General features: G+C 42.7%; 1 protein-coding gene across 1 annotated transcript in view; it reads left to right on the top strand.

Moving 5' to 3' along the window:
• Window positions 1-12648, top strand: part of pcxb (pyruvate carboxylase b) — a gene marked incomplete at both ends in the record, with an annotated part of 123127 nt that overhangs the window by 25604 nt on the left and 84875 nt on the right. The window contains one exon of the mRNA XM_084339127.1: window positions 11874-12095. Within this exon, the coding sequence (XP_084195253.1) occupies window positions 11874-12095 (222 nt within the window). The remainder of the gene's footprint in view (window positions 1-11873; window positions 12096-12648) is intronic.

Below are 12648 nucleotides of genomic sequence, written 5' to 3'. Positions count from 1 at the left end.
TCATCAAGGTAACTTTTTTCGACCGACCAATCAACATCGAGCAAGTGGGGGAGCCGCGGCAGTCGCGAGACTCAGGAAAACGCCCTTTTTTTTTGCTCTTCAAACCGGTCCGTCTTGAAAAAAACGTCCGCTGTGGACACAAGCCTTTATACAGAATATATTCAGAGGTAGAGGAGTTATACTGAATATATTCAGAGGTAGAGAAGTTATATATATTCGATTTCATGAGTTCATCATGTGTTTTATGTGTGTTATTTGAAGAGGTGTGTGTGTGTGTGTGTGTGTGTGTGCGTGTGCGCGCGCGTGTGTGTGTGTGATCACAGGGAGCTCATTCTGCCTGGCTCTGCGCTCTCACCTGAGAGACAATTACAGAGGAGATAATTTGTTATCAGAGACGAGCTGCGACAATGAAAGGTCAAGTCTGCATATTTCACCAGAGAGGGAGAGGGAGGGAGAGGGATGGAGAGAGGGTGAGTTTAAAGGAACACTCCAACATTATGGGAATGGAAATGTGCTCACCATCTTCTCCAGAGTCTGACACTGCTGGCTGCAAGATAGCCTAGCTTAGCATTCCAGTTGGAGTTGGTCCCCGGACACTGCACTATGTGTGGTGCATAGCTGTCAACATTGGGATTTCAAAATACGTGCAGGTTTTAGCCATGCCCCTTCTCCTGGCCCCGCCCCATCAGCCCGCCCCCTCCCACCCGGCCCCGCCCCCTCCCAATGGAGCTGCCTCGTCGCTGCCATCTGCTGGTCAAAACCGGTATTATTTTGTTTTCCTACTGTGTAGAGTGTAAATGCTATAAAAATACAGTAAATTACCTTTTATCAAAATAACCATTAAATAAAGGTTGTAATCTGTAAATGCATTTGATTTTACTGTAATTTGACAGTATTTGGAAACCATAGATGCCAGACATTTAGTTTTCTTGCAGCTTTTTTTCTTACAGTCTACAGTCAGTGAATCCTAAATCTCCACTAGGCAACCACTTATCACTCAGTCCAACAAGGACTGGGTGAACTAGTTGCTACATTAAATTAATCAGATACCTGGTTGAAAGTGAAATGCTGTGAACATCCCTGCATTAAGTGTAAGACAAATTCAGTATAAATTCAGTTTTAGTAGTAGCATTAACATGTTCATATTTATTGAAATCTTACAATTCATACATAAATGTTATGAATTGAAAATGGGGGAAGAAGTCCTCTGGTCTGCATCCCCTTAACAATTGTGTATTGCACATCACTGTAGGCTACATATTAATACGACAACTCAAGAAGAATCAAGAGGTTTATTTGTCACATACAGTGAAATGCAGGTGGTCACGCCCGCATTGATTGTGCAAAATGCAAAAAAATATAGACACAGGATATGCATGATAAAAAAAGACATGCCATGTTCCTGAAAAAGCTATAAAAAATACCTATGGTCATTAATTTAGCAGTGGGAAATGGGAATATCATTTTTGGAACAGTGTGTGTGTGTCTATTATGTCTGTGTAGTATGTCTGTATTGAGCCGTACTGTATTGTACCCATTCTGCAATCTGTTAAATAAAGTTTTCATTCATTCTACAGAGAAAAATGAGATAGAAAAAAAGCCAATGCGATTTTGTGTTTTTCCTCAATATCTCTGCAATGCCTGCGAGTTACCAGTAACTGTATTTGTCATACCATGACAATTCACGACAACTTTTAAAACTGATCAATTTATTTATATGTATAAATCGCATTCAGGAAATTGGGCGTCAGTGAAGGCATGCTATCTGTGGAGGAATGGCAGGAGCAGGAGCAAACGGCTGTTAGTGTTCACCAACCAACACATTTACACATTCCTGCATTTGTATTGTTTTATCCACAGAAGATTTGCAAACCTTTTGTTCCAGAGACAAAAGCCACAGAGTGGGCAATCAAGAGACACTGGCTAAGTTGATTTGACACCCTCGGTCCGCGGCCGCCTCGGTGCGTCTACTCTCTCCCCTGAGCTCCTCTGAGCTTTATCCGGTCGCGTCGCTGTCTTCTTCTGGTCGCAACGGTCTGACTTCCTGTGATAACGGTCTAATCTACACTGCTGCCACCTGTCGTCACGGAAGAGAATTGCACCCATTTTGTAAAAAATAATAATAATAATAATAAGTACAAAATACGTACCAATCCCTGAGCCGTGAAGAGGCCGTGCAGAGGGTCGAAAAAACAGGAGAATCCCGGTAAAACCGTGAGTGTTGACAGCTATGGTGTGGTGCCCACTGCTCCTAAAGAGTTAGGATGGGTCAAATACAGGATGTCCGCAAGGGGATTGATAAAGGTTCAACTTAACTTAGTACTAGTAGTAATAGTGGTAGTAATAACTTAGTACTAGTAGTAATAGTGGTAGTAATAACTTAGTACTAGTAGTAATAGTGGTAGTAATAACTTAGCACTGTAATAACTTAGCACTAGTAGTAATAGTGGTAGTAATAACTTAGTACTAGTAATAATAGTGGTAGTAATAACTTAGCACTAGTAGTAATAGTGGTAATAATAACTTAGCACTAGTAGTAATAGTGGTAGTAATAACTTAGCACTAGTAGTAATAGTGGTAGTAATAACTTAGTACTAGTAGTAATAGTGGTAGTAATAACTTAGTACTAGTAATAATAGTGGTAGTAATAACTTAGTACTAGTAGTAATAGGGGTAATAATAACTTAGTACTATTATTACTAACGACATAAAGCGTTGCTGGCACTCAAAGTGTTAATGTGTGTGTGTGTGGGGGGGGGGGCAGTAACCCTGTGCCTGCTATAGGCTCTTAATGTGTGTGTGTGGGGGGGGGGGCAGTAAGCCTTTGCCTGCTATAGGCTCTTAATGTGTGTGTGGGGGGGGGGGGGGGCAGTAAGCCTGTGCCTGCTATAGGCTCTTAATGTGTGGGGGGGGGGGGGGGGGGGGCAGTAAACCTGTGCCTGCTATAGGCTCTTAATGTGTGTGGGGGGGGGCAGTAAACCTGTGCCTGCTATAGGCTCTTAATGTGTGTGGGGGGGGGCAGTAAACCTGTGCCTGCTATAGGCTCTTAATGTGTGTGTGTGGGGGGGGGGGGGCAGTAGGCCTGTGCCTGCTATAGGCTCTTAAGGTGTGTGTGGGGGGTGGGGCAGTAAGCCTGTGCCTGCTATAGGCTCTTAAGGTGGGGGGGGGGGGGGGCGTAAGCCTGTGCCTGCTATAGGCTCTTATGGTGGGGGGGCAGTAAGCCGTGTGTAGCTCACATGAACCATTACAGGACGTGAGAAGGACTTGATTAGTCTCCCTTCAAAACTTCTCTGACTTTATTAGTCGTTAACTCTTTCTTTTCCCCCGTGCTGAGCCAGTTATTTCCTGAAGAGTAATAAGAGCATTAAAGCTCTAGATTTAACTCATTGACCGCCGGGCATTAGATGGGCCCCGTTCTAGCACTGCCACGCTTTAAAAGATAGGAGTGAGTCACCTTGTTTCTAGAGCTATAACTATATTCTATATTATAGCTATGGATACAATACTATGGCCCATTTGCCATTTGACATCACCTCGTTTCAATATGTGAAAAAGAATACATTTCTTCATCCATACGTTCCCGTGTTATACCGTGGTGAATATAAGTATGGTTATAGCGTGGTCTGGGGTAATTCCCGAAAGGCTGAGTAATAGGCGTTTACGTCAATTCTACTATAAACGTTGCCGTTTCTTGCCTGTACACGCTATTATTCCCAAATCAAATCTATATCATAGGTATTATGTTCCATCATGAATGCATGAAAGGGGGGGGGGGTTGTTTCTGATTATTTGATTACCAGTAACGGCATTCGTATTGAACACTAAAAACGCTTATCAGCCCGATCGGTATAAAAGCATTGCACGATCAAGCTAAAATTTACGTCAGATAGTCCTTACCTGTGATCGGGAGTATTCCAAAAATAATATTCCAATTGTTTGATCGCCATCTGGTACATCCGATGTCCATTTGGTCCACGGCATAACCCACCACAACATATGGATCGGGATTTTTGACGCGCTTCAATGGAACCGGGAGTACCGCTCCATTCGCCCGACAAAGAAAAGTGAGCCCGGTGACATTTGACCATTGCACAGGCCATGATACAAGGTTTCATAGGGTGCTCGATACCGCTTTCTAGCTGGATGCGGCGGAATTGCACTTTGGCGATCTCACTCATTCCCTATGGTAACATCGAGGTCCCCGGATGAATAATGAATAAAAATATCAAAAAAAGGAAAAACAATCAAATAACGTATATACGTGGTTGGCGTTCAACGGTTGTCGGCCAAACACGTATATAAACGTTGTTGGCGGGGATTGAGTTAAAGGTGCTATAGATAAGATGTTTATGTAGAGTAAACATTCCTAAAAAAGAATACATTCACAGAGCTTTTAGAAAGGTGCAGAATAAAAATATTGCATTGATTAACACTTTGATCGCCATGGGTTAAATTCATAATTTACCATCCCTAGCCAGCTCTATTTGTCTATGGAGAAGTTCCCCTTCTTTGCAGGGCTATAACTTTTTAAATTCTATTGCTAAATTGCCATTATTATGGCCCATTCAATGTCCTATATCCATTGTTCAGGGTGTAGCAACGATATACTTTTTCATTCACATATTCATACTAAAATATGGTCTAAAGTATAAGTATGTTTTTATCGTTTTCTGCAGCTTTCTCCAGAACTTGATTTATAGCTCCAAATGCATTATATTGATGATCAAATACAGTTTGATAGCAATCGGCGCGAGATAAAAAATTTCAACTGGACGTGGTTCTAGAAGTTACTACGTATCATCTGATATTGACCGGATGGGCGAGGGGGCGTTTATAATTCCGTGGGCAACGTTATACCATTCGTCTAGTGTGGGCCATATAGTCATCAGAGCAGTTTATATGGAATACGTTAGAAAATAACGCTGGATCTTACCATATCTTCCTCGCGCCGTTGGACGATCAGCGTGGAGTAGACAGTTTTCGATTATGGGATGTTGATCCTGATGAACCATTTCCAGGTTGTAAAATACTATATACGTCCAAATAACGTTGTTTATTGAGTTAGGGCGAGCGATTGATTATCCAGTGTGTTGAGATGGGGTCCGGCTACCGATCGCGAGTGCCCGGACGGATTATGGATGAGCACTTCCTCTTTGGCGCGCCCCTCCCTCTTGGCCGATCTGCCGATCGGCCACCGGATGGCGCTCTTGAACCGTTAGACAGTTGAGTGGAGCTCACCAGTACATCTCATGTCTCCGGAGGAGAAATATGATTTCGATCACAGATTTTTTAATTATTGATATCAAAGACGAGTTACGGCGTCTTCGGCAGAATGAGCATGGCTAGGAATGACGTCTAAACACGTCATCGGCGATTAAAGTGTTAATGCATTGAAATGTTGGCGGGTCCAAAATTGATGTTATTGTTTACATGTTACATTGTTTACATGTTTTTTTGAATTTTTTTTTATTATCTTTTTCCCCCTCCTTTTTCCGATTTTTCTCCCATCCCACTGTTAGTCGTTATGCCAATTCCCAACCCCCTTCCTGGTTGTTGCACACCCCCCCCCCCTACTGTTGGTCCGGGAGGCCGGAGACTGTCACATGTTTTCCTCCGACACATGTGCAGCCAGCCGGCAGCCAGCCTGGCAGCGCAGATTCTCACCGGGAGAGTGTAACGTGTGGAAGGTCACACTACCTTTCTCCAGATCCTACCCTCGCTGTGCAGGCGCCCCGACCGAACTGTAGGGGTCGCTGTCCACAACGCCCAGGACCCACCCACGGCTTCCCTCCCACTAACTCAGCCAAACGAGTTAGTATAGCGATCAGCCCAAGCCAAGGAAATGCTGACTCTCCGGGAGTCGAGACCGCAGCCTCTTGCATTGGTGACGAGCACAATCTCCGCTACGCCACCTGACCGCCCCCCATTGTTTACATGTTGCATGCATGTATCCCATCCCTACTTCCCATTTCCCCATGGGGAATGCACCTGATTGGATAAGTGACATGCTGGTGCTCTAGTGAGACATCTAGTGGCTGAATGTTATCTATAGCATCTTTTAAAGAGGTCCTTCTGCATGTTCTATTTTTAGAAACACAGTATTACTGATGTGTTGGCTAAATTAACAAAGTCCTCGGAATATGAGTTGACAAAGAGGTCCCGGTCCCTGCTAGACTATTTCAAATGTTCCTCAACCTTACAATATGTTCAATTGTTGTCGCATTTTTTCTCCATTCTAATAGAGGTGTTTGAGTGGGAATTGATTATGTAATTATGGGATGTGTGCTACTAACCGATAAGCAGGCAAATGGTAATGCAATCAAACCATCACACTGACAGTTATTATTGTGATTATGGCTCAAACCCGGACAAGAAATGTAGTGTCATTTTGTTTTCCAATATCTTTACTGCTTCAATTGTACCTGATTTAATTTGCCAGACACACAAGAAAAATAGCAATGGGAGGGAGGGAGAGAGGAGAGAGAGGAGAGAGGAGGGGTGGGTGTGGCAGAGAGAAAGGGGGAGGGGTAGGAAGGATGGAGGGAAGAAGGGTTTGCAGAAGCAGAGAGAGAGAAATGTCTGTTTTTACCACAACGGTAGATCAATTGGTCAGGCATCCATGATGCTGAGGTTGCGAATGAGATCCCATTGGTTTAAATGGCACAATTTGCAAAGGGGTTTTGATCCTTGAAAACATTATTGACCTTCCCGTCCATCAGAGCCCTCTGTCCTGGGCTCTGTGATGTACTGCTCAGTGTTCTGTGTACTGTGGCCAATTGGCAGACGCACAGTCCCTCCTTCAGTGTATCATACTGACTGATTAGTACACGGCACTGGGCTAACGGTCAGGTCAGTGGGCCCTACAGGAGTTGATCTACTCCAGACAGTTTTGGCCTTTTTTTTTGCTTTTAGAATTCAGGGTCAATATTTAAAATTTAGATTTGAGGTCGTTTTGAGTGTTCACTACCTTCATTATTAAAGGTAGAATCTGGAATGCCGTCAAACAGCAACCTCAGGGTAAATCTTTTTTTGTTTTGGTCTGACGTGTGGGTTGGAGTTTAGTAGCTTATTATACTGTGGATTTCTCCAGGCCTCTCTTGGCCGAGCCTGAGGTGTGGCCAGCAATAACAACCCCAAACACATCAGACCAAAAACAAAGTACAATGCCAAGAGTGCCTCTTTTGCCTGTTTGATGACATTACATATTCTATCTTTAAAGGTGCTATAGATAACATTCAGCCACTAGATGTCACACTAGAGCATCCACATGTAATTTATCCAATCAGGTGCATTCCTGTGGGAAAATGGGAAGTAGGGAGGAGATACATGCACACAACTTTATTATGCACCTTTCTAAAAGCTCTGTGGATGTTTTTTTTTTAAATTATTTTATGATTACTCTACATAGAAATGGTATATATAGCACCTTTAAAGGGATAGTTCAGTTTTTTAACCCTAGCCCTATTTGCTACTTACGGATCATGGCGTTGATCGGTAGAGTCCTTTCTCAGCACAATCCATATAGTTTCCCATACTAGCTCCGGCTAATTAGCCACGTGCAAAGTCAATGCGGTCAAGCTCCTGTCTTGAGAAATGACTCTACCAATCATTGGTACTGTAAGTAAAAATACAAACCATCCCTTTAAATTTGTCCAAGGCATTGATCTTGTGAGACACTCAAACAGCTTCACAGCTGAGCACACCACTTACTGAACACAATGTTGCAGGGATTTCATTAAGCACAGGATAGTAATAGTAGTATGTCCCTTAGAAGTGCAGAGTAATGTGTGATACTTTATATGGTGACTGTCTGCTTCCATTGTGAAATTATAATTTTTTTTACGTGGCAGCCTTTATGTCCCAAGGCAAATTTCCCCAGGGACAAAATAAAGCAATCTTGAAACGTTAGGGCCAGCGTCTGTTTTATCTGGTCATCACAGTTATTTAATAGTACATGTGATTGTTCATAAACCTCCTATCAACATTAATCAAGTGTCTAACAATAGGGAATATCAACCATCTCTCCATAGCCAGCAACCAGGCTGTGTGGAGGCTACACAAGTGTTTACATACATGTTAATATATAATACATAAGAATAATGTGTTCAAACAAGCCAGCAGTCTGCATATAAACATACTGACATTAAGATCCTACTGCGACATTTCAAATACAGAGTAAGAAGACATGGCAGAGGTATATACCCAAATACTATAGGAGAACTAGGTTAAGTCATTAACAAATACTAGTAGGAGAAGTAGGTTAAGTCATTCCCAAATACTAATAGGAGAAGTAGGTTAAGTAATTAACAAATACTAGTAGGAGAAGTAGGTTAAGTCATTCCCAAATACTAATAGGAGAAGTAGGTTAAGTCATTAACAAATACTAGTAGGAGAAGTAGGTTACCGTACTTTTCGCACTATAAGCCGCACCTGACTATAAGCCGCAGCAGCTAAATTGAATGATGTGTACATATATAAGCCGCACTGGACTATAAGCTGCATGTGTTTTAATGTTTAATTACCATATGTAAGGAGTGGAGCCTGCGGCTTAATTTGACTCAACACGGGAAACCTCACCCGGCCCGGACACGGAAAGGATTGACAGATTGATTGCTCTTTCTCGATTCTGTGAGTGGTGGTGCATGGCCGTTCTTATATTGAGCTTTAAGTTCCTACCTCTACAGAGAATGACTCCCATTGGGACACAATACTGTCGGACAAATAACATTAACTCATTTACAAGTTGTATTAAGTTTAGCAAATAAGGGAACAGATGAATAACATTTCAGTGCAGTAAAAAAAAGCAATATTTCGATTTTCGGGTTTTGTCCACATATAAGCCGCACCGTTATATAAGCCGCAGGGTCTAAAAATGGGGAAAAAAGCTGCGGCTTATAGTCCGAAAAGTACGGTAAGTCATTCCCAAATACAAGGTTAAGTGCTGCATTCAGCCAATCTATGGAGGAATACACTACACACTACAATTAGTCGACGAGGAATTAAACCTACACTATGGAACGTTGTCATTAAAAAAAACTGTTCTTTAGCAAGATAAAGCCTGGAGTTGAGCCCAGTTGGGTTAAGCAAGAGAAAAATAAAACAACAATGCATTAAACGCAATGAAGTTTAGCTCTCGTACAAGCTCTTGTGGTCAGATGTGACCACTGGTCTCGTTTCTAGAGCGTAGAATGTGAACGCCACAAATGTTAAAACTGTGCCCAAAGTTACCTCGCTTAAACCTTGCCGGTTTCCCTTCTCCTCCATGTGTAAACAAGGTGCAGTTACCTCTTGCTGCCTCATGGTGGCATCCTTCTGTAGTGCAGAGAACGTTTCACCCATCCCCCCTCCCACCCTTCCCAAATACTATAAATACTGGTACAGACCTGTAATTTCTCTATCAATTACTTTTTATGAATTAACTTCTAATGCCTCACCAATGTGTTATCAATCACCATAATAGACATACAACAATAGTATAAGTAGAAGTAGAAAGCTTTATTGTCATTGCACAATACAGTACAACGAGATTGGTTTGTGCAGCACCTAAAACAACGATACCTACATACCCACTCTACCACACAACACATCCATGATATCTACCATACAAAATAATACAGTTAACAAACACACACAGTGACGTTTTAGGGAGCACAGAGCTGCTGCGTCTATGTGCGCCGCCATCTTGGAGCATCAGTAGCAGGGTGCTCTGATGTGGTTTGATTGATTGATTGAAAAGTTTATTAACAGATTGCAGAATGGGTACAGTACAGTACAGCTCAATACATACAATTGTTAAGGGGATGCAGACCAGAGAAAGACTTTCGTCTTGTTTACATCAGGGTCCCCCATTTTTAATTCATCATAACATATATGACACACGACATACAGATAGACAGTACTTCTACTGTCTAATGGGATCGTGTTGGCCTTCAGTTGTACCTTGTGTTTTTATTTACTTTCGCTTTTAAAAGCTTGTCAGTCATCCGGTTTCACTCAACTCGGGCCATGGTATGATTTGGTTGCATCCAGTTTTTCTTTTACCAAGTTAATTCTTGCTAATTCATAATAATTACTCTAAAAATAAATAAAAAAAACAGTGGAAACGATATGTTTTACCCAAGATAAGTGAAATCTGCGGTAGAAATAGATGATGAGGTGAAAGGTGTTTTGTGCGAATGTGTGTATTCTCCAAGCCCAGGACCGTTTTAACCTAGAATTGCTCATCTTACAAACTGTCGTGGGTGAATAACTAATTGAAACCTAATATGTATGATTAGCTTGCAAATTCATCATTGTTTTAATTAATGTCACATACTGTACCTGCTCTGAAATCAAAGCCGTGAAAATAATTGGTTATAATATGCACAATACCAGTGAGCGCTGAGGTCAGAGATGCATTGTGCGTGTGTGCATGCGTGGTGTGCATTCTCGTTCACCAATAGCGCAGGACCAGTTTAGCCTTGAATTGGTAATCTTACAAACTCTTGCTGTATACGTCATTTAAATCTTTTAAAAATATTGTAAAACAATATCCTTGAATGATGCCTCCTTACCCACCTTTTAAACAAATACAGTAGCCTTCCTTGTATTCATTGAGGCACCAGAGAATGAACAGAAGTTAATTTACAATAATATAATGGCTGTTTTGCACACATTGGAAGATACACACATTGACCAATTAAGCTAGTGACCTTGTCTAAATATAATTCTTCTGAAATATATACAATCTACTGCTGTGCAGATTTCAATAAAACGGATAACTCTGAGTCAAAGGTGTGCCGTGTACCCTTGTTCGGGGGGGTGGGGGGTACCCATGGTTATGTGCTGCCTTGATGGAAGAAAGACTCGTTCTGTGAAAAGTGTGTCAAACTACACCTCAAGTGAGAAATAGTTGCTTTACTGATATTTAGTCAAATGGCAACATTATCTTAAAAAAACAAGTACCTTTGACATAAAAACAAATATAACACTGAACAATATTATTGTATAGTTTGATAGTAAGTATGATAGTTCGACTTGGGCCTCAAAATTAATGGAAGTGAATGAGGAGGGTGACACCTGGGAGGAATGGTTATTATTATTATTATTATTAGCGACAGCACTGCTATCTTTTTTGTTTTTTGTTATAGTGACAACAATAAAGGTATTTTAGGATTACACACGTATGCACATTTAAAGGCAAGTTCAATAAAACGTGTAAGATTGTCTTGACATTTGAAGCTTCAGACAGGCAGCAAATGGGGTCATGAGACCAAAAAAGTGTTAATCCAAACCATAACATGCAGTCAAACGTTTTAACCATCAATCATTTCCTTCTTGATTCATGTTGGAACAAGTGTAACGGAAGTACCGCGTGTCTATCCACAGTCACGATGGACTGTGTATAGTGACGTGGCTGTGGACGTTAAGCGGTACTGCAAGTAAACTCACTCCCCGGAGGCATCCAGACCCATTAACAAGAAGTGAATTCACCTCTTGGTATAGTGGTCTGTGATGCCGCCCGCGGCGCGGGAGACCGGGGTTCAACTCCCACTCAGGGCATGTCAAATAAGACCGGTTACACACAACAAGCCCCAGCACGTATAGTAACTGCATCACATTGGGACTCATTCCAACACATCACATCTCTATAAGCATAGCAAATGCTCAAGGGCCTCCATTTTGTCGATGGTCGAGCGTTTGCCAGCCTGTTGTGGTCTGGATGAACCTTTTTTGTCCCTTGACCCTCCTTGCTGCCTGTCTGAAGCTTTGCGGTTTGCTTGGAACTCTCGATGACTAGATTAACCTTTTCCAAGTTCAAAATACAATAAATGAAAATCAAAGATCAAACTACCAAATTAATCCTTTAATCCATTCCCCATCTCCCTCTCCAGGTGACCCCCCCCTGGGCTTCCGTGACGTGTTGCTCCGCGACGGACCGGAGAGCTTCGCCAAGGCGGTGCGCGCCCACCAGGGCCTGCTGCTTATGGACACCACCTTCAGAGACGCACACCAGTCGCTCCTGGCAACCAGGGTTCGAACCCACGACCTCAAGAAGATCTCGCCATTCGTCAGCCACAACTTCAGCAACTTGTTCAGCCTGGAGAACTGGGGAGGTGAGAGAGTGAAAGAAGGAGAGAGAGAGAACCACAGTGATCGAAAGGTCGGTCAGTAGGGAGCGTTCAGCCGGTAAGTGACGCTCGTGTTCAGTTTGAGATGGTTGGCCGTCATTCAGGTGGAAATGGTCGGACACGACGCAGGCCGAGATCCGTTCAGAGTCGTAGGTATCTGAGGGAGGGAAGGAGAGGAAGAGGTGAGTGTCATCGGCATAGCAGTGGTACAAGAATGCATGAGAAGTGCTAATGTTACCCAGATATTTGGTGTAGAGAGAGAAGAGGAGGGGTCCTCCTCGAGCCCTGGGGGACACCATTCTTTAGGGGGGGGGGGGGTGGGGAGTGGTCGTCGAGGTAGGACGACAGCCGTGTCAGCACAGAACCTGCAACTCCCATTCCTGCAAGAGATGCGAGGAGGATGTGGTGATGGTTGACTGTGTCGAAAGGCTGCCAACAGGTCCTGGATAATCAGGACAGAGAAGAGGCCTTTCGCTCTTGCTAAGCGTAGAGGTCACCCCCCTGATTTTCCCCCAAGGGAATAATACAATTATTAATA

The sequence above is a fragment of the Notolepis coatsorum genome (genome assembly GCF_963971535.1).
Source record: "Notolepis coatsorum genome assembly, contig: SCAFFOLD_506, whole genome shotgun sequence".
NCBI classification, from domain to species: domain Eukaryota; kingdom Metazoa; phylum Chordata; class Actinopteri; order Aulopiformes; family Paralepididae; genus Notolepis; species Notolepis coatsorum.
Note: the sequence above shows the minus strand (reverse complement) of the source record. Positions and strands in the feature narration are given on the sequence as shown.